The following is a 22,753-nucleotide window of genomic DNA, read 5'->3' as shown; positions in this document are numbered from 1 at the left end:
AACATAACATTATGACCAGCACCGTATACATGAGTTATTCTGACCGGCATTATGTCCGAGTAGACCATAAATGCGTAACATTGTTACATTGACAATCGAGTGTATAATTGCAGTCAACCAACACGAAATAACACACAAACAACTGAGGTATAAGAAATCACATAAAAAGTTTGGAGAACAGTCGTACGATGGATGCAGGATTCATGTTTGTATACAACACACATTGTATATTTCGAGTTCCATACAAGTCTTGTGTTGACACAGCAGCCGTAGCATCCCTACAGCCGTCGCAGGTACGGATGATTTCCCTGCGTAATGAAGTGGGACATGAAAAATATTTCGTCATGAGGAAGTTTGTGTCGAGATTTATTTAAATTGGATTTAGTTTCCTATTAATTTCTAAATAAATGTATCATGCCCAAATGAACCGACACGCCATAGTATCATGCCGGTCAAGTTACCTTGCGTGCCTAATGTTATAGGACCGTCTAAATGAAGTCATTAATTAAAAAACTATTAACTAAAGACTAATTTATTCTAATAAAGAAAGCGTAAGAGTGATAAGCTTGTGAGGAAAGAGGTGGTGGCGACAATGAAAAGATGTCAGTGAAAGCGAGAATGTGATGGAATCATGAAAAGTTTGCCAGAGCCAATGGAATAAAGAATGAATTTTCTTCATATGGCAGCTTAGACAGTGGGTTTGGTACAAGTTTATTCTACCAAGATTTGGGTGGAGTTAAATTTTCACAGTTGATATTTGATCGCAGTTGAAATGGGCGATTCAATAAGTAATAATTCGATAAGATTCGAGTTAAGTTCATCTGCAGTACATTTTCAGTAAAGTTAACATTTCCATAACGGGAAAAAAAATTCACACACGTATTTTAATTCAAGTTTGTTCGAGTTTGATAAAACACGCAGTATCGAAATAAGACATTTCTTATAAAAATTATTCGTAGTGGTGTACTTCACTTCAAATAAGTACTCAATCAGGCTTAAAAAATTGTTTCAAAATTTTAACTAAGCTTAAATGAAGCCCAAAATTCAGAGACAGTAAAATGCACTTGCTTTTCCTGATTTCCTTCATTTTCGAATTGCCGGCAAAATTTCGTGATACTTATTAACAGACAGAAATTCCCGATTCAATATATTAACTGATGATTGATGAAATAACAATGCGAGATGTCATTTCAATTCCAGAAAATATTTCCCAGGAGAAAATGCAATTCCCCTCATAGAAAATAATGTCATGAGGGCTCCGGTCTCACCTGAGCGCCCGCAGTCGGCGGGGCGGGGAGGTCTTCGAGCGCGATCTCCTCCGGCGCTGGGCGCGGAGACCGGCCCGCGTCTGGGGGGGAGGGGGCAAAACGATCATTAGGACTGAACTAACGTTCAGTAGGACTGAAATAACGTTCGGTAAGTTAAATAACGTTCCTATTATTGAAACACAAATAGATTAAAAGAATTAAAACCAGGCATAAGCTCATGAAAATTAAAATCAAATGAAAACATCAGACAAATGATACCACTGCAATGAGGCTGACAATCGGGCGCTAAAATTACTTGCACTCCGCAAAATTGATGTGTCGTAAAGTCCAAATAGTGAAACCGTTCGTGCAGCACTGAGTCACATTCATTTCCCTAAGTGCGCACTTCTCAAGGACACAAGAAAAACCAAAATGACATCAAGAACGAACGTGAAATGAGAGCATAATTAACGTGAAATAAGAGCATAATTAACGTTCAATGAGAACATAATTACCGTGTAATAAGAGAATAATTCACCTGAGTAGTGGCCACTGTCCGTCAGAGATGCGGACAGTCCGCCAGTGAAGGACTGGCTGGTCGCTCTGCCCGGCACGCGGCCACTGCGGCCGCTGCGGCCATCAGACCCGCGGTGGCCGCTGAGTCCTCGCCCTGCAGGTCAACCTCACACTTAACCTCACACTTAATATTTTATATAAAAACTCACGTTCATAAGTTGAATTGTGCCTTACATGACAGATAAGACTCCTTAAATAATGCTAGTTTCTTTTTTAAATATTTAATAACAACAAGATGGTGCAGCAACATGATACCACATGATGACATCATGATAACAAAAAACAACAACATTAGAACAACATGATAACAACATAACAACATGATAACAACATGCTCACGGTGGTGGTGATGTGCCTCTAGCCTCATGGCAGAGAGGGGATGTGAGGGCGGTGAGGGGCAGGAGGGCAGGATGTGGCTCGGCAGCTCCAGCAGCCGCGCGATCTGCTGCAGCTTGCGCTGCCGGGCCTTGTTGCGCCCTTTGCACAGCCTGCGTTATCATTGTTAACGTAATGGGTGAATTATTGAGTAAAATACCTCCCCTGCACAGCCTGCACAGCACAGCACCGCCAAAATAAATCTTTACTATTTACTATTGAAAATAAATAGACAGATTAATTAGAAAAACCTTCCCTGCACAGCCTGAAAAGTGTCAATAGATGTTTACCATGTATGTTTAAAAATTAATGGACAGATTCTTTAGAAAAAACTCTCCTGCATAGCACCGCGTCAGTAAATGTTTACTATAAATTATTAAAAAATAATCGACAAGTCAATTGGAAAACCCTCCCCTGCACAGCATTAGAAAAGTTGTGGCAAATTATGAAAAGAAATACCTGCATTGCACAGCCTACACAGTACAGCAAAAACGCCATGAGTTGTCTTGCTACGTAATAATTAAGACAAAATATAGAATAGATTTTATTAAGTAATTTAACCTAGTCAGGGTTCATTTTTAATTATGACAAATGATCATTTCAATGATCAACGTTCATCTTCGTTCATTTTAACGTAAAATTATTCCAACTATCCCATTTCTCCGTTAAAATTAACAACATTAATATGGGAAATAATTCATTCATTCACCGTTGTTTGGCGGCCATACATCGGATGTGATCATCGAAAATGAATTTAGCGGAGAGGAGGGGAGCGGGCGGGGGGGCGGCCCTGGAGGTGGAGGGGCGCATGGAGGTGGAGGAGGTGGAGGCGGCGGCGGCGGAGGCGGGGTGGTGGATGGTCAGGTGGAGCACGCGGGAGTCGTCCTTGTCTCCACTCACTTCCAGGTACTGAAGAAATATAGCGATATAAATATGTAGCGAGAAATATATAATACCTTTAATAATAACATAAACCTATATGAAATAAATATGATAATGATGGCGGTACTGTATATATAAAATAATAAATATATTGGATAAATTCAGTAATAGTATATTTATTAAATAATTATAATAATGTTCACGGAAGTAAATAGCTGTATTAAATTATAATAATAATAACAAATATATTGAATAACTACATAGGTAATAATAATAATAATTTAGTAACTAAATAAATATATTATGGTATGTAATAACAATAACGCATATATTGTATGACTATATAATGATAAATTTCCAGTTAATTATAATAACAATCCTGAAACAGAATAAATTTAATAAATACTAATTGTATGAAAAGCAATAGTAAAAATGTAGTTAAGTAATGACCTGTAGGAATCCTACAAACTTAGCAACCCCCCATCCTACCATCCTAGGCGCCTGAATATATTAAATAAATATCAATGTATGAATAACAATAGTAAGAGTAAGTATAGTAAGTTAATTAATGACCTGTAGGAATCCTACAAACTTGGCAACCCCCCATCCTACCATCCTAGGCGCCTGAATATATTAAAAAAATATTATTGTATGAATAACAATAGTAAGAGTTAGTATAGTAAGTTAAGTATTGACCTGTAGGAATCCTACAAACTTAGCGACCCCCCATCCTAGCCGCCGCTGGTCAGGCTCCACCAGGATCAGCTGTAGGACGTCGATCACCAGGAACCGGCGGCACCGCTCACCATCACGGGGAATCACCACGCACGCTATCAGGTCACTGTTATCTGAACACCAATACACAATGATATTTAATTGTAATATATATATAATATAATGACATATATTTGTAATATATATAATGTGCAATGATATATAATTGTGATATATGTCATATATAATGACAATAATATAGAATGGTGTCACCTCTGATTAGGCCATCTTGGGATATAAGCAATTCATAACGATAGCGATCAGGTCGCTGTCACTTGACATAACGTCACGTCACTTGACATAACGTCACGTCACTTGACATAACGTCACGTCACTTGTATAACGTCACGTGACATAACGTCACGTAACATAACGTCACGTGACATAACGTCACGTAACATAACGTCACGTGACATAACATCACGTGACATAACATCACGTGACATAACGTCACGTAACATAACGTCACGTAACATAACGTCACGTGACATAACGTCACGTAACATAACGTCACGTGACATAACGTCGCGTAACATAATGTCACGTAACATAACATCACGTCTCGTAACATAACATCACGTCACTTGACATAACGTCACGTCACTTGACATAACGTCGCATAACATAACGTCACGTAACATAACGTCACGTAACATAACGTCACGTAACGTCACACGTCTCACTGAGGTCGAGGACGTCGTTGACTCTGACGCAGGCTGAGGGGCGCGTGAGGGGCAGTTGCGTGTCATGCTCGCCACGCATGGCCAGACACGCACCACGCACCAGGAAGAACACGCGCATCGCACGACGCGCACGCTCCACCTTAATGCAAAAATTACGTGATTCTAAATTTAGAATGAAATATTACTTAATACACACATAAAAATAACATTACAAAAAAATTATAATTTAAATTGCAAACTTTCAAAATTCAAGTACAAAAATTGTGATGTTTCACAATTATAATGAAAATAAATTAATTTAAATATATACAAATGTAGGATAGTTCAAATAAAGTAAATACTGTTCAACCAGAATATAATAGAAATATTTAAAAATTAGGCTTATTCATGTCGCAATCTGGTATTATTTTAATTTTAATGCTTGAAATATTATTTTAATATTATTTTAACTGAAATGCTTGAAAATACACCAAATTAATTGCTAAAATAGATTAAAACTGCGTAGATTTCGTCATTTTAATGCTTGAAATATCATTTTAACTAAAATTCTTGAAAATACACTAAATTATATGATTAAATAAATGAAAAATGGGCAGACCTCGCCACAAGGCCTGCGTCTGTTGAGGGCGATGCCAGTGAGGGGCGTGGCCGTAGGAGGCAGCAGGATGCTGGAGTCCTGCAACAAGTACTCCACCCGCAGCGACTCCGACATGGGGCGGCTGCTGGTGTCTGCTCCCCCACACCCGCTGTGACTCCACTCGTCCTCGAACAGATCCAAGAACATCTCTTCACTCTGCACATACAGTTATTATTAATTATAATAATAATTGTAATGAATATAGTGATAGAAGTAATTTTTTCACTAATAATAATAATAACAAATATATTGGATAACTATAATAATGATCAATTTATTACATAATTATAGTGATAATTGAGGAAGTATAAATATATATTAACTAATACTAATATTAACAACAATGTTTAAATCATTATAATAATAATTACTCTCCAATTAAGTATAATAACAATCCTGGCACCGAATAAATTTAATAAATGCTAATTGTATGAAAAGCAATAGTAAAAATGGAGTTAATTAATGACCTGTAGGAATCCTACAAACTTAGCGACCCCCCATCCTAGTGTCTCATAAATAAGGAGTCTCATAAATAAGGAGTCTCATAAATAAGGAGTCTCATAAATAAGGAGTCTCATAAATAAGGAGTCACTATTTGCACAACATGACCCATCCATTTTACCAAGTGTGTAGTACATGAACTTGGTACGGTAGGTAATATTTTAAAACCAACCTTGTAATAGTTCCTTAGAACGAGGGTAGCCTCTTCCCTCGCACCCTCGAGTGCAGCCAAATGTTCGTCAGACAACAAAGCTTTATTGCCAGACACAGGACGGGACGGACGGTTCTTCCCACGCGACCGAGACGGCCGTTCTTCTACTGCAACGCCAAGGTCACTGTCGCTAACCTTGTTTTTTAGATCAATAATCTCATTGGCGTCACAAGACGACGTATTTGCGGACGCTTGAAAATTATTTTCACTGCCAACGTAACTTGGAACACTGGAATCTTTCCGGTGACATGGAGAGGAGACGGTCGCCTTCGGGAGGGCGCTACATGAAGTGCAGGGACCTTCGCCTGAGGCTTCAGGACAAGAACACGAGGCGGAGAATACGATGGAGGCAGCGGAAGGCTGAGGATCTTCTTCAAGTCTTGAATTGTCAGATTCTCTTACCGAGCTGTTTTCTCGCGACCGTATCCGTTCCGCATCAGAATCTTGGTTAGTCACTGAAAGCAGTTATTTTGAGGTGAATTAGAAACACAAATTATATCAGATATGTTAAAAATATCGTAGTGAAAGATAATCTATTATGCAACTACATACTTTCGATATAAAAGTTACTATTATAGTTATATAGTTTACCCTGGCAGAATAAATTATTAGCCTGGAAGTTTTGTGGTTGATTGTCAGAAAAGAATTAAACAATAATTTTATACGGACACACACCATCGTATTTTTATTGAGTAAGAGCACACAAAAACAAATATCTCACCGCCATTACACAAGGGGGGCGGCTGGTGGTCCCTGCAGTGCTCAGCAGGGCTGGTGAGACCCACGACTTGCTTCAGGACATGGATGGCTATTTCAAGGGTCACGACCCGCACTTTGCTGTCTGTAGGTACAGCAATAAGTTTTATTATCATTGTCATTATTGATTAGTTTTCTCCGAAGAGATTATCGGAACGTCAGGTACAATCAGAATCTCAAAGGACACGTTACATATTGAAGAAATTAAGAAAAAGCTGATAAAGCCTGTGCTCACAGATCACAATAAATGTATGGGACACGATATAGCAACAGAAAAAGCTATCACAGTTCAGCAGATACCGTAGGTCAAAATTTGTATGTAAAAATGTTAGCACACTGATGAAGATGGTGCGTATGTGGAAACCCCAAATGAGTCTTTCACAAAGATCAGATAAGATTGCCAACGAAAGCGTCTCGAGAGAACAAAAATATAAAAATAACACACATACAGTGGGGGGAAATAAATATTCGTACACTTGAAAAGTCGTATTTTAATGTATGTAAGTACACAAACTTAACAGGAAAAGTGATTTAAATTATGTATAGAGACGCATAGTATTCAAAAATACTATCAAAAGAAATTAAATCTCAATGCAACAAAAAACAATGCAACATGTTCACTTTTCGGGTAAAAAAAGTATTCGTACAAAACAATAAACCCGCATTATTTCAATTTAATACTTGGTTGAATACCCTTTATTCAGCTCAACAGATGCCAGTCTATTTCTATACGTCTCGACCAATGATTTGCAGATGCTGACTGGTATTTTATACCATTCTTCTTGGCACACCACCTTAAGATTCTCAATGTTTGTTGGGTTCTGTTGAGCTGAATAAAGGGTATTCAACCAAGTATTAAATTGAAATAATGCGGATTTATTGTTTTGTACGAATACTTTTTTCACCCGAAAAGTGAACATGTTGCATTGTTTCTTGTTGCATTGATTTTTAATTTCTTTTGATAGTATTTTTGAATACTATGCGTCTCTATACATAATTTAAATCACTTTTCCTGTTAAGTTTGTGTACTTACATACATTAAAATACGATTTTTCAAGTGTACGAATATTTATTTCCCCCCACTGTATGTCTAATGGGTAAGAATTGAATATAAAAGAAAATTCATCATGTTTTCAATGAAAATCAGCTTCATCGGAGCTGGCTTTGGAGATGAGTTCCATCGTTAGTTCTAGAACACATTTTGAATTAAATTCATATATGAATTTAATTCAATTTAATTTAATTGTGGCAATCAAATTCATACATGAATTTAATTGCCACAGATAGAAGCACTCACAAATGCCAGATAGAAGCACTCACTGTACTGTGTGCTCAGAGAGATCACGTGTAGCATCTTATCCACCAGAAGTGAATTGTACGAAGCACCGCCAGCTGGTGAGTTGACGCAGCCAGGTGATACGTTGACGCTGCCAGCTGATACGTTTACGCTGCCAGCTGATACGTTGACGCTGCCAGCTGGTACGTTGACGCTGCCAGATGATACGTTTACTCCGTCAGCTAGTATATTGACGCCAGCAGCTGGTACGTTAACGCAGCCAGGTGGTTCATTGACACCGTCTGCTACTTGGTCGGACGACCGCCGTACGCTTGCAGTGGCGCTCAACTTTCGGTGATTTCCCTCCCCAATGCCGACACTTCGCTCGCCTGTTCCTCCATCATTATCACTTCCTTGTAAGCCTACATCACGTGTAGCGTCTTTACCTCCACTGTAACCAGGTTTCTTTAAACCTCCATCAGATTTGGCGTCATTCATTAATAATTTATTAAGTACTGAAGCTTCTCTGCGATGTTGCGAGCTACAATGGTCGCTGCTATCACTGCCATCCGCAGGTCCATAACCTTCAGCACCAGAATGATATTCAGATGATGAAGATTTCCCAGGATCTCCCTCCAGATCATCGCGACTACATGACGATGCAACATCGTCTTCTCCACCAGAGGGCGCTTCTAGCCCAGTCTTGATGTTCAACGGCACGTATGTGTTGTCAACAACATTGTTCACTTCGTTTGAACGGACGGAGTTACGTTGTGAGACTCCCGAGTTTGTATCGCGATCAGGATTTACATGTGATGGCTTCGAAGGCATATCAGAACTCTGGCTGTCAATATTAGGATTTAGGTTTGTGGATGCGGATAACTGGCTGGGAATAGGATCGAGAATTTCATTGTCTCTAGGGTCAGGATTGTATCTCTTGAAATTGTGTTCCGATTGGCTAGAGACATTGGATCCATCGGGGTCGCTGAAACCTGAAAAACATGATCATAGATGAAGAATAGATTACAACTTTGCTACTTTCCTGGATCATTAGAGTAGATTAATTCATAGAATATAATTGAAAATGCAGTATTTCCCACTTAGTTAAGAGGATTAAAGACCCCTATTTTGATGAAGATTGTACATCAAACTTATTAATTTTAGCTCATTAAAGAGTTTAAATAATTTATGATGGAAGCGTTCAAACCTGCGTTCAATGCAGACAGACGGAGTTCGTAAACAAGCACTACAAATAAAGATGATCGCATAAGCTTCGCGACTGAGTAAACAATAAATATGTAATACACCCAAGCGAAAAGATATATGACCAGCACTAAAAATATTATAGGTTATAATAACCGGCACTGTGGCGGTCAAGACAATAAATACGTGATACTCTAACATATTAAAAAAAATATGTAAGAGCAGCAATGGAAATATGCGTTATGCTAAACGGCATTATGTCCGAGTAGATGATAAATACGTTTCATTATAACATAGTCAAGATAAACCAGTCAAGATTATACTATATCATCACATTAATATATCATCTTATCGTAACATAACACTATGACCAGCACCGTATACATGCGTTATTCTAACCGGCATTGTGTCCGAGTAGACCATAAATGCGTAGCATTGTAAAATAGTCAAGATTATACTATATCATCACCTTAATATATCATGTTATTATAACATAACATTATGACCAGCACTGCATACATGCGTTAAGCTGACCGGCATTTTGTGCGAGTAGACGATAAATACGTAGCATTGTAGCATAGTCAAGATAAAATATGTAAGATTATACAATATTATCATATCTTATTATATAACATAACATTATGACCAGCACCGTATACATGAGTTATGCTGACCAGCATTATGTGCGAGGGCATAGAGCAGACAGAGGGAGAAGAGGGCGGTGTATTGCAACATAACATTATGACCAGCACCGTATACATGCGTTATGCTGACCAGCATTATGTGCGAGGGCGTAGAGCAGACAGAGGGAGAAGAGGGCGGTGTAGTCGCTGTCCCTGCAGTTGAGGGCGTCCAGCACGGACTGCAGGAAGGGACGGGACGACAAGTCCTCCTCCGCCGTCCCTGTCCTCCATCTCGCGTCCAGACAGCAGCTGCATCACCAAATATATTATTATTCTCTCAGTAAATATATTATTATTCCTATTCATTGCTGCTCTGGTAAATAAATAAATTCAAAATTTATAAATTAAATTGCTAATTGTTTTATAATATTAAATTCATTGCTGCTCTGGTAGCTCGATGGTGCACGCCATACATTATACCATTATGAATAAAATAACATTATACCAATAAGAAGAGCTTAACATTATACCATTATGAACAGCACACCATTATGCTTGGCAATTACGATGTCAAGAGAAAAGCATCATCTCGCTGCAGAGTGATGTGACAATTCTTCTTTTCAGCAGTGGATACAATAGCCAACAATTTGGTGCCAAGCATTTAAATTTCACTTGATGTTTAACCTAAATAAATACACCAATAGAAGAATGCATATAGAAAAAGAAAACTTACGGCGGTAGTTGGTAAGCCAACATTTGTTGCTTCTCTTCGTCCGTAATGTTAAGGGAGCTTTGAAGCTCTGCGGTCAGATCTGCTTCTGACTTGCACGTTTCTACAAGAAAAACAATTACAAATTAAAACTCAAATAAATTGATGCTTCGCAACTTCAAATGACACACAGTTTCACTAAAGTTTCAGACAGTTTCACTTAAGTTTCTATCATTCAAATAGATATGGATATATACCTCACACCAAATTAAAAAAACAGTTAAGTTAAGTGATTATCAGCAGTTAAAATTTCTGTTTACACAATTATTTCGATACTTGACTCTATAAAATACGAGTCACGCTCAACATAAATCAACTTGACACACTAGTTAGAGGAACTGAGCTTTCTCTAGCCGACCAGGGAGCAAGTTTCTATTAGCTAACTCTGAAAAATCTTAAAATTTGATCAGATATTTCACCTAAATACGCTAGAGGCACTCCTACTGAAACAGTTCATTATAGATACTATTGAGACTGAAAAGAAAATTTTACAGAATTAATTTTAAAATTTTCTTGGGAATACAACTTTGCTTTAAAACATACTAACCTAAGCTTGTGTCCACCTCCATGACTGCAGTTGATGCATCAGCCTCCACTCCCTGCTAAGAGTTGAAATATAACCTCACCATAAAACAAACATAATCGAATATCTCACGTTTGTTTTAATTACAAATCATATATTAGAACCGAACGACATAAAGATACCAAAAGACTGATTTGGACACAGGATTTTGTTATGGGATATTGATAAATCGGGAACAGCAAATTCAAGATTTCGTTGTGAAAATTAATTGTGAGATCAGTATGAAATAAATTCAGATTAGGAGGATAAAATGATAACAGAGTCGAAATTTATTGAAACGAATAAACATGTAATCACATTTTTCTTCCAAAACAGAAAACTAGCATGATTGATTTATGAGCTCGCCACGATTCAGTTTCAAACTCATCTTGACCCAGTTTTAAAGTGTGTCGTCACTGAACAAACCAACAGTCAAGTTGGTCATAGAAAGAAGTGGGTCACAAAAACAAACAAAAATTAAGCGACTCCAACAAATTACAGCAGATATTTTTGTATTTACATTACCTGTAATAATTATCTCTGGTTCATTTGCATACTTGAATCAGTAGAGCACAATAATTCGACGACGGTCTACCTCGCATACATGAGACTCTTGATTTATTATGTTATTAATAATTCCTATTAATGTATCATTAAAGAACATACCTCACACACCTGGGGTTCTTGTTCATCCCCAGCAGGAGACAAGTCGCCCCTCCGTCGGGCAAGACGCGCACGACAAGGGCTCGACACGCCGTGGCTCAGCAGCGACTTCTCCAGGCTCTCCTTGGGCGCTACGAACCCCGTCAACGACGGGCACAAACTCTGCCACCAGCAACTGCTTAGCAATGCAGCACAAACTCTGCCACCAGCAATTGCTTAGCAATGCAGCACAAACTCTGCCACCAGCAATTGCTTAGCAATGCAGCACAAACTCTGCCACCAGCAATTGCTTAGCAATGCAGCACAAACTCTGCCACCAGCAATTGCTTAGCAATGCAACATAAAATCTGCCTACAAATTGTGTATCATTGCATAACAAACTCTATCAACCAGAATTGTTTGTCAATCAGTGAATAAGAGATCACTCTTGGTTCATTAGAAGAATCAAGCGACACCAAATAATCACAGATACATAGTACTTTTATGTATCTAGATATTAATTGTTCAAATTATCCCTTGTTCAGTAGGATATTTGAATTATTCAAACACAGATTGAATACAATCAATGCAGAACAAACTAATATCCAAACCAGGAATTGTAGCTCAATGTAATACATAGTCAAACTTCCGCCATATAAATTTATATAAAAAGGTCTTCACTGGGACATCAACATAAAAAATGAACAAAATATGCCCTCTTATTCTGATCTTATGAAGAGTTTCAAACAACTCAGCCACGGCGCCTCTGAGTAACAGCTCTGCAGGAAAACTGTTTAAAAAATCAAAGTCTTTAGGTATAAAATAAAAATTTAACATCAAAAATTAGGTAGTGAAGAAAAATGTAACCTGCTGAGATCATCAGCCACGCTCGCTATGACTAAGAAAAAACTTCTTAAAAAATATAATTGAAATTGAAGGCAAATATTGAACCATCTGAGCTCACCGGCTACGTTTTTGAAGATTCTAAGGAAAGGTTCTACCAAAAAATATAATTTAAGTTGAAGAGAACTATTGAAATATTGTAGCTCACCTTGTTATAATGATTTAGTAGTGAAGCTCCAGCATGCAGCAGAGATCTGGCCAGGGTTTTCAGGAGTGGAGGGAAGGCGAGGATGAGGAACACTTGTGCCAACAGAAACAGGGCAACCACCTTGCTTACGCGCGGCACTCTAGCTCGCCGCTGCACGTTTACAAATTTTAATGCACTTTTAAAAAATGCATAACACTCAATTTGCCTTTTTTAATAATTCTAATACTGAATAGTTTTCAAACACAAAAGCAACATGATTTTGAATCCACAGGTGATGTTTCTTGTCATCAGAAACAAATACCGAAAAAAATTTAACTTTCAAAACTCATTTGGACATCCCAGATCTCATTTATCCCTGAAAATTGTATTTTCTGACGAAGAAAAGTTCTCATACAATTTTCACATGGCTTGGAGAGCACTTTAATAGAAACTTTTCAAATTCCCTGCATTTAACGCAAAGCAATATCAAAACAAATCATTTTTAATTAACAACTTCTATGCATAGGATACCTACAATAAATCTACAGTTACTACACAAAACGTTGGTGAAACAAATAATTTTTTTCAAATTCCACTTTTTTTTTTGAGTCCTATGTGTTGACCAGGAGAGTATCATGCATACCAGCAGCATTGTCATACATAAATAATGAACAATAATTTTGAATGGAATCAGGAAATTTCAAATGTGAATTAGTTTCTAAAAAATCTCTCGTTCACAACTATGCAATTCATTAATTTTATATAATTTAAATTGAAAGTTATAGACTCACTGCAGCAGGATTCGATGGACTGCCTTCACTGGCCGAGTCCAAGAGGAAGTCTGAAGTCAAGCGACGTTGCTCCACCTGTAAATGTTAGGTAGTATAAGTTAATGCATATCTCAGCAAATAACCATTAAACAACAACCCGTCTTTCATATTATCAAAATCTGTTGTTGTTGTAATAGCCCATCCTGGCAGTGGCGACTAGGGAGGGGGGGTGATAGGTCAGTTTTTCCGGGCACTCGGTGCCACTGGTATCTACTTTGGCACTGGTGCCAAAGTAGATCAAAATCTGTAAAGATTTACGATGAACCTATATCTGTGTTGAATAAAAAACTTCTAAATACAAGAATCAGCAGGAGATTTTCTAAATTAAAAGTTCTCCGAATTAATATGATATCATAATAGATGAATACAATAATTTAGTAATCACTGAATCAGAGTTGCTACACACTTACTGATGTAAATAGGTTGCATAGCTACAACCTTACCATTATTTCACTATAAGATTTACTGACCATTCTATGCAGAGGCGAATCAGCAGGCAGGAGAGAGTTGACCAATAGAGGCAAGAGAAGTCTGTGCAGGAGATGGTGGGCTAAGAGGTGGTTCAGAGGTGTGATGTGCAGCTGCAGGATATCGTTGAGGTAGTGAAGGTGGTCGAGATGCTCTGCGACTAGTGCTGAGAGACGGTCCCTACTGTCATGGCTGCAAGGACAAACAGGTGTGGAAGTTACATCAATATTTCATATCATTTAATAATTTTTGCAGTGGTCAACAGAAACTTAAGGACATCATGACCATAAATAAGATAAAGAGAGTCACACAAATCAGTATATTATAAAAAATTATCTAAATAATTTTCTGTTTTGATATTAAATACTTGATACATAATTGATTGTTATTTATGACCAGGTAGAATTTCCCTATTGAAATTAGCTGCTAAACTATCATAAAATATCAGTCAAACAGGAATAACAAATTTTTCAAGTTAATTATGAAAGCAAGCAGATGACAAACAGGGAATCCATATGAACTCAAAAAATAAAATGATGCAAGAATTTCACAAACACAATACACAAAAATTCACAAAAAAAATGTTTTATAGGGAAACAAACAAATCAAAATTTTAATGATCAATAATATTTAGTAATGCATATCTTTTTTTCAAACAATTTCATTTGAATCACACTGTTTTCAGTGTTTTTNTATAAGGCAAGTAATACTCACTCAATATCATCTCTAACACAAGCATCTAGCTCAAGAATATGGTTGCCAATGAACCACACTAAGTTGGAGAAATATGGAACAGCAGTTTTGTCTCTGATGAACTGAAGCATGGACTGATCATTGACCCTGTACACATTGAGAGTGAGGGTGCGCACAGCGATCCGAACCATACTCTCTGGGTGATTGAAAAACTTGATGGCTTCCGTGTAGAGAGGGAAGTCATTTGTGTGCTGGGGAAAATGCAAATATTTACTAACAACATGATAGGGCACACACAAAAGATGTTAGTAAAATGTAGAAATTAATGTTAGCTGCCAAAATGTTGTTAATATATAAAAATTACTTCCTTAAATCTGCCTTTCAATTTACAAATGTCATCATCTAAGGGAATCACTTTGTGATTCCTTGAAAATTTATATCAATGAATTTCTGGTCATTAATTGCTCATGTGTAAATGAATATATTATATGTGAACATACATTCCAAATGCATTTGTACCACTTTGGGGAAAGGTATTATTTCCATAAAACAGATTAAAAGATAGGGTTACAATAAACTTACTTCATTATAGAAAAAATGAATAGTGTGACTGTTAAGTTTGAAAGAAAGTGTTTTGAGAAATGATATGTAGTAGGCCATAACTTCTTCATCACTGAAGTCAAATTTGTGTTCAATTATGAAGTTGACATGGTTGTTTGACAGCAAGTAATCTGCAACACAAAGGTACAGGTGAGAAAAAGAAATATATCTATAAATATAACCATCTAAAACTAAACTTTTTAGACAATATGGTGTGATATGCATTGCATGCTAGCATCGATATTATAATGTTGTCTATTACATATTTTAAATTATACTATTCCAATTAAGTAGTTATTAGCACTGAATGTAACAGATATATACTTACAAAGTGATGTCTCATTTCTTATGTTTTCAAATAAGATGTTTAGAGTTTGCAGAAGCTGTACACAAACATAGCTGCCACACTTCTGCTTCATGATGCGCAAGAAAAATGACAGCATCTGCTTTTCCAGGAAGAAACTGTTGAAAAATAAGTACATCCATTTAATTATCAAAACTAATTATAAAGGTTTAGCTTCATATTACTGGTAATTGGATGACAGATCATAGATTTGTTTACAAAGTAATCAATAAAGCCTTCAAGATGTTACATTGGCAATTTAATAAATTTGAAATAATTGCATAAATATTCTGAATTTCTTCCATTTAGGCTAGAATATGCTAGGAGAATTTATGTTAATTTCCAAGCCTCCTGGCTAAATGATCCATGCATGTCATTTCATGATATCTGGCATATATTTGGAAAGAAAAAACAATACAATTTCATATTTATAACCATTAATATCTATTATCTATACACCAGAATGTAATTTTCATTTGACAAAAGATCAGTGAACAATCAATGAATAAGGAGTCTTGAAAAATGATCAACATCAAGTCATAATTTAATGCTCTAAAATGTGAAATATTGGGCTAAATTTTCCAAAAAATTATATGAAAAAGGTGTATTATTCTATTAATTAAGAGCAAAAATGCATTTGTTTGAATTTTTACTGAAAAAAGTAAGAAGGGGGTGAAGGGGTGATGGTCAAAGGCCATAACTTACGAGTTAGGTTGTGACACTTGCTTACCTTAAATAAGAATGAGAAGGTGGTTTAAAATCTAAATTTAAAATAAACTTACTCAAAAACAGAGGAATCATTTTGATCGCCCCATATCAAAATTTCAGCAATAGAACGGAGAGTTTCCACTAGCAGCCCCCGGTTGCTTTCAGAAACAACTTGGTTTTTGCTTAAAACTGAGTACAAGTATCTGGAAAGTGGAAAAGAGAACAAAATCATTTAGGTACAAGGTTCATCTTGCAAAACCTATTATAGCTTTCTCCTTCAAGTTAACAACAGAGGATTAAATTTATGCATAAATTATTAATATATTACAAAATTAAATACATTTCTTATTCAAAACTTCATTGAAGATTGAAGTGGTTGAATCAGGAAGTGGCCAAATCAAATGCTCAGATTATCTAATGACTAATAATACCTAGCAATTTCCCAAATATAGTTGATTTCAGTAATAATTAAACAGGCTACCTGAATTATAACCTACCTCAAATGCTCCAACGAATGAAGATTTTTGGGTTTGAATACCCCACCGAACCAATTTTTTCTCAGCATTGTAAGTATTTACGTCGCCAAAATACACTACACATACACGAATCAGCTGTGCGGAAAAACAGACTACTCTTAGAACTAATAATCGGAAGTGCAGAACGATATAATGACAGAGATTGGCGATTGCAGAATAATTTATATTAATGACTGATTGAGATTATCATAGAATGAATTTTCTTTCCAGCAAGCTCTTTAAAATGCTTAAATGACTATGGATTAGTAAGTTTGAAAATGATTAAAATAAAATCAGAAGGACCAACTTCAGGTTTTGTTCCTCAGGTTGTCATGACAACAAGGGTTGATACAAAATCCCTCTAGCCTTCTAAACAGTGCCCAAATACAAGCATGTCATCAGATGTTCTAAGGTAACAATATGAATAATGTGCCTGTAGATCTCGAAATTACTATTGAGCGAACAAGATATTAAACCGAATTGCTTCTAACAACAATTTATTCCTGATTTATGCGCAGTAGTTACCTAATCACGATGTATCTTTAACAAACGTCTTCACCATACGATCACAAAGAATTTTTTTGTGGCTGTTTGAAAGCTAACTCAGAAAAATCGCTAACTCAGAGACTTCACTATGCTATCAGTGAATTCAACAACCCGAAAAAAATTAAGTCATGCATGCAATCGAAAGTTCTACTGCATGCAGAATTATTTTCTTGTTGGGTTATTTGAACTTATTTCACGTTAACTTTTGAAGGAACATTAATAAATGCTTAAAGTATTCTCACATTTGCATGCAAAATCATGGGTGATCTAAATATTTACATGTTTCTGAATTGACAATAATATTTGAAGAAACATTCATAAACGATTTGAGTATTTTGACTTCTAAATGAAAATTCATAAATGATCCAAACATTTTCATTTCTTACCTCGCTGCTGTATTCTACCGCCAGGCCTGAGGAAGGGGGAGGCGAGTCAGTAGTCGCCACGGGTCAGGATTCGGACAAATGGTTGACCGCCCACAACGACCCGGTCGCGGGTCTGAACACGTTTAGTTCGTGTATGGCGCTTGCAGATCTCAGCGCCGACGGAGAAATTAAACTTATCATTGCAGACCTGGGCTCAGGGACACATAACATGAAACTCAAGGTAGGACAACTTACGTAGCGTATATGTAAAACTTCTTGAGAAACTACGATTCTCGTATAACAGAAAATTACACAGATGGTGCACAGCATGGTTGAACTAGTATAAGGTTGACCCATCAGAAGCCCATTTTTGCATATGCTTTTCGTTGTTCGTCTGTGACGTCACTGATCTCAGGGACGTCACGGGCATCAACCAATCACCGAAGTGCGATAAACCAGTCAACCTATCGCAATCCGTCATGGGAATGACGGGTTTGTTTACGTCTCTCGATCTACGTGACGTAACAAGAAAGCTGAACTGAAAGACGGAACTTCTCGTGGGTCAACCTTATATAGTTAAATCATGGTGCACAGAGTCTCTCCTTTTTAAAAAATAAAATATAATGTTTTTACTTGAGCAGGACCAATTCACAGTATGTATCAAGGTGATGAAAGAGTTCATCGCAATGTAAAGGTGTTGTTCAATGAGGCCATATATTTAATTATCAGTGAATTTAAATGTCATTTGACACGCTGAACATGCCATAAAAGTTATTTATTTTTTCCTTCGATTTTCAGCTTTTTATGAATTTCATTTGACTAGCTGAACATGGCATTAAAGTTATGGTTTCTCAGGTTTACAAAGGGACGCAGCTGAGCTCAGAGAACACTCTTATTGACATGCCCACGGGGGTCATAACTTTCCATATGGACACAACTGAGCCGCAACTGCCAGGTGAACAATCTAACGTGTTGCTACTGTAGCGACTATAAGTCTATACCATGATGTAGCAGCGTGCAATCATCGTTTTTTTTTTCATCAAATAGCCGCATGTAATCATCGCCTTTTTTATCACGTATAGCAGCATGCAATCATAGTCTTTTTTATAATTTACCAGCATGCAATCATCGCCTTTTTAGCGCATTTTCTCATTTATGGAAAAATATCTGTCTTATGGCCATGTCTGTCTGTCTGTCCGTCCGTCTGTCCGTCCGTGACTTCACGTTTTCATCGACGAGAAAATGCGCTCTCTGTCACTCACCGCAGTGAGTACTGAGTTATATTTTTTTTATATATAGCAGCATGCAATCATCGTATTTTTTATCAAATATTGCAGTATGCAATTTCGTCTTTTCCATCAAATAGCAGCATGCAATCATCGTATTTTTCATCATGTAACAGCATGCAATCTTCGTCTTTTCCATCAATGGCAACATGCAATCATTGCCTTTTTCATAATTTAGCAGCAATCATCGTATTTTCCATCACATAATCGCATGCAATCATTGTTCATTCCATTCCTCAGTAGTACGCAATCATTGGATTAATTCAAGCAATGACTGTATTCGTCTTCGAAAAGGAGCATATAATGATTGCATTCGTCATCACGCAACATTATGCAAACATTATCTCCGAAACAAACGTTATGAATATAATTTTGAAATTATCATATTTTGTTAAATTAATGTTGTTTTTAAAAATGTCAAAATAGGTTAGGCCACTAATCTTTATAAAATAGAAATATAATTATTTTACATCAACTTGCCAAACACGAAAGCTTAAACTTCAAGCAACGAATTCCATTTATTCAGAAGACTTTGTTAGCTCGATTATATTTTGGCCAATTTCAGGATATAAAAAGCGATTTGCCACCATCTAAATTTTCTATCTTTTAGGTTTAGCATAGCAAGAGTCCAACTGCATGTGTTTACAATCAGGCAGATGTGGATTTTAATCTGATGAACTTGCAGCTGTTGCAGTGGCATCTGGCAGCTATATATACATCTATAAAAATCTGCGTCCATATTTCAAGTTCACATTACCAACGCTGGAAGTGAACCCTCTTGAGTACGACGCTTGGAACCAGGTGAGCTGTCCGACATCATCAATAAAAAAACGATCGCAAAGAATAGAGTTTGATTTAATTCCACTCGAACTCGTTTCAAACTAAACATTGTGGAAATTTTATTTTGTAATTTGGGACGGCATGTTTTTTCTCATTCTCGAATGGATCATTAAATGCAATCAGCATTTTACTGATAAAAATTATTCATCTAGTTTAAGATGACCTGTTTCAAGATAAACGATGAACTGTTGTTTTTTTAATTTTTTCAGGGCCATTTATTACACTGTTGCGATATTTTTTTTTTAATCAGGACAATGTTCCACGAACTGAGTTAAAACAATTCATTTTTGTTCACAGCCATTCGCCTATTATAAAAAAAAGTCATACGCACGTAAACACTACTTCATTACTCGTTCAATGGTGATTGAATCACTAGTTTGTCGAAACTTGGTCAACGATGGAAAGCTTCTAGACTGGAATATCGTCTTCGCTATGATGAACTACGGATCTAAAGTATCTGGAAACGGAAGAGTTTGGAAAGCAACCAGCACAAATAACAGACAAAAAATATGTTGACAACATCAATGGGGCACTCATCGTTCGCATACATTATAAGGCCTAAATTATAATCGATCTGAAACTCTATATAAGGCCAGAGAAATTTTTTGGCACGTTACATTTTATTATCAGTTTTTTACACAGTTCTTCATTTTTTTTCTCTGGCACTTTGGAAGTATGTACGAGTTTTTGTTCGTTCTCACATAATGCGAATGTTTTAATCTAGTTCCCGTGTCATAAATTTATTCTTGTGCATGGTAAATTTTCTCACTTTACCTGCCCTCCATGTTAGGCTCGGGATGATCTTCTTGACGTAAGTCTGCTGTACGAGATTCTGGACTCTCTGCGTCACGAGGTTGGCGAGTGCGGACTGACGACGCGGTCCCAGCGATTCCTGATGTGTCCTGACCACCAGAGCCAGCAGAACTTCCTGGACCAGCACAAGGGGTTCTTGCTTAAACGACAGGTCGGTTGTTGGGTAGACCCTTGCAATAAAGTGTGTCCTGGAAAGCAGGTCGGTTGTTGGATATACCCATTAAATAAAGTGTGTCCCGGAAAGCAGGTCGGTTGTTGGATAAACCCTTTCAATAAAGTTGGATGTTATGAAGATTCTGTTCGAAATGAGCAAGGTGGTGGAGCTGTTAGGGTTCAACTGCAGACTAATATGGTGTAATCGAAGTTGACACAACTATATAAATATGTCAGTAGAGCGGTGGTGTCTTATGAGTGGAGGAAAATCGCATTGACATGAAACAAAACAAATCACTGAAACGGCCACGTAATATTCGTGGAAGGGATTCATGGGAAGAAATTAAGATATATGTCAATGCTGCAGTTTCGTGGTATTCCTAAAGGAATACCGCATAAGTCAATACCGAAATATGCCAATAGAGTGCAAAACGCGTGATTCCTGGATAAATATCATAATATCAAATAACGAAATATGTCAATAGAACGATTTCATGATATTCCTGAAGGAGTATCATGCGCACAATCGACGAAATATATCAATATGAAGTGATGGTGTTTGCTCACACTTCGTGCGCGTTGTGCAGACCGTCGTCACGGCCATAGCGACGTTGAAGAAAAGTTACGCGGAGGAGGAGGCCATTTCCTGCCTCGTGCTAGGCACCGAGAGCGCTAACGTCTTCATTCTGGACCCCGAGGCGTTCACTATTCTCAACAGCGTGAGTATATGTTGAAATATAAATAGGTCAATTGATGAATTTCATGCGTTCGTGTAAAATAAGCAATATTTGTTGCATAAATAACCTACTTGTAGGCAGCCAAAATGTACCTATATCGCTGCCACCAGCCAACACTGAACGTGCGTTCTGGTGGGCTGCAAAAGACAGAGTTCAGTGCAGCTAAAGTATTTTTACTTCATCCTTACACTGAGCGTTTGACCTTCAGGTGAGCCTGCCGAGTGTGGCCGTATTTCTGTCAGTTTTCGGGCTGTACGACGTCGAATATCGAATCATCGTAGCTTGCCGCAACGGCCACGTCTACACCCTCAAACGCGGCGTCAAAGTCGGCAGGCCGACCATCGAGCTCAACTCACAGGCTGTCGGTCTAGTCAGGCGAGATAAAAATATCTTCGTGGCAACCATGGATCGAAATCTACATTGCTTCTCTAATAAGGTATAGAGAGGTTTGGTTAGATTTATACAATACATGGCTTTGAAATGGAAAGTTTCTGTGTTGTGCGTGTTGACAGTTTGGTTGACCAAATGAAGGTTGAATTAAGAACTACGTTATCCACTATGAACACTCAGTTATTAAAATTTTATCGTTTATGTTAAAATTTAAGGCCACCAGACTCGATCTTGATTTTGAATCGCAAAGAGAAAACTCAGAGAAAGTTATATTTGAATGACATTTGTTCAACGATAATTGATTCTAGAAATTTAAATGTTATCCACATTTATGTTTTGGTAAGTGAGTTTAAATAGTTTTTAATTCATTATTGCCACGCACAGGGCAAACGTCTGTGGACGCAACAAATGGATAGCGTCATCTCGTGTCTCGAGCTCATCGAAATCAAGTCTCTGAACCTGAGACTCGTGGCAGTGGCGCTGGAAGACAGAAGGGTAATAATTCGAGTCTCGCTCAGATAGGAAGCTAAAAATATAACTCAGTACTCACTGCAGTGAGTGACAGAGAGCGCATTTTCTCGTCGACGAAAACGTGAAGTCACGGACAGACAGACGGACGGACAAACGGACGTAATGGCGAGCATAATAGTGCATTTTTTCATATATGAGAAAATGCGCTAAAAATAGTGCAAAATATTCCTTTAACTCGGAAAATAGTC

General features: G+C 37.3%; 2 protein-coding genes across 3 annotated transcripts; one reads left to right on the top strand and one right to left on the bottom strand.

Moving 5' to 3' along the window:
- Positions 1-102: 102 nt before the first annotated feature.
- LOC108683044 (protein CLEC16A homolog) lies at positions 103-16,995 on the bottom strand. 2 transcript variants are annotated; one of them, XM_047884811.1, is made up of 23 exons: positions 16,887-16,995; positions 16,464-16,592; positions 15,667-15,800; positions 15,321-15,469; positions 14,760-14,989; positions 14,048-14,237; positions 13,539-13,613; positions 12,769-12,918; positions 11,742-11,900; positions 11,061-11,115; positions 10,478-10,577; positions 9,896-10,053; positions 7,963-8,910; positions 6,608-6,727; positions 5,848-6,341; positions 5,136-5,330; positions 4,538-4,676; positions 3,777-3,928; positions 2,908-3,107; positions 2,163-2,311; positions 1,786-1,917; positions 1,269-1,348; positions 103-308 (listed from the first exon to the last, which is right to left on the bottom strand). In XM_047884811.1, the coding sequence occupies exons 1-23, from the start codon at positions 16,952-16,954 to the stop codon at positions 279-281; spliced, it is 4,236 nt and encodes a 1,411-aa protein (XP_047740767.1). In that variant the 5' UTR covers positions 16,955-16,995; the 3' UTR covers positions 103-278. The 2 variants fall into 2 exon arrangements, with proteins under 2 accessions (XP_047740767.1, XP_047740768.1); XM_047884812.1 differs by having other exon boundaries at positions 11,061-11,112.
- Positions 16,996-17,256: 261 nt separating this feature from the next.
- On the top strand, positions 17,257-22,529 carry LOC108683050 (Bardet-Biedl syndrome 1 protein homolog; the record flags this gene model as incomplete). Its single annotated transcript, XM_018172327.2, is given in 8 exon segments — positions 17,257-17,316; positions 17,861-18,056; positions 18,671-18,770; positions 19,787-19,902; positions 20,732-20,905; positions 21,495-21,626; positions 21,853-22,080; positions 22,419-22,529. Coding segments are annotated over 8 exon segments (1,077 nt in total), but the record flags the coding sequence as incomplete, so codon positions are not given.
- Between the last annotated feature and the right edge of the window lie 224 nt (positions 22,530-22,753).

Source organism: Hyalella azteca, unplaced genomic scaffold, assembly GCF_000764305.2.
Source record: "Hyalella azteca isolate HAZT.00-mixed unplaced genomic scaffold, Hazt_2.0.2 contig16237, whole genome shotgun sequence".
In the NCBI taxonomy this organism is placed as follows: domain Eukaryota; kingdom Metazoa; phylum Arthropoda; class Malacostraca; order Amphipoda; family Hyalellidae; genus Hyalella; species Hyalella azteca.
The sequence above is the reverse complement of the archived record's forward strand: the minus strand, read 5'-3'. Positions and strand labels throughout refer to the sequence as shown.

Coding starts and splice junctions, on each gene's coding strand:
- LOC108683044 (XM_047884811.1), bottom strand. CDS start 16,954: ATGCTGAGAAAAAATTGGTTCGGTGGGGTATTCAAACCCAAAAATCTT. Junction 6,728..7,962: donor CTCTCTGAGCACACAGTACA/GTGAGTGCTTCT, acceptor CTGTACCTACAG/ACAGCAAAGTGCGGGTCGTG. Junction 5,331..5,847: donor TTCTAAGGAACTATTACAAG/GTTGGTTTTAAA, acceptor CTGTATGTGCAG/AGTGAAGAGATGTTCTTGGA.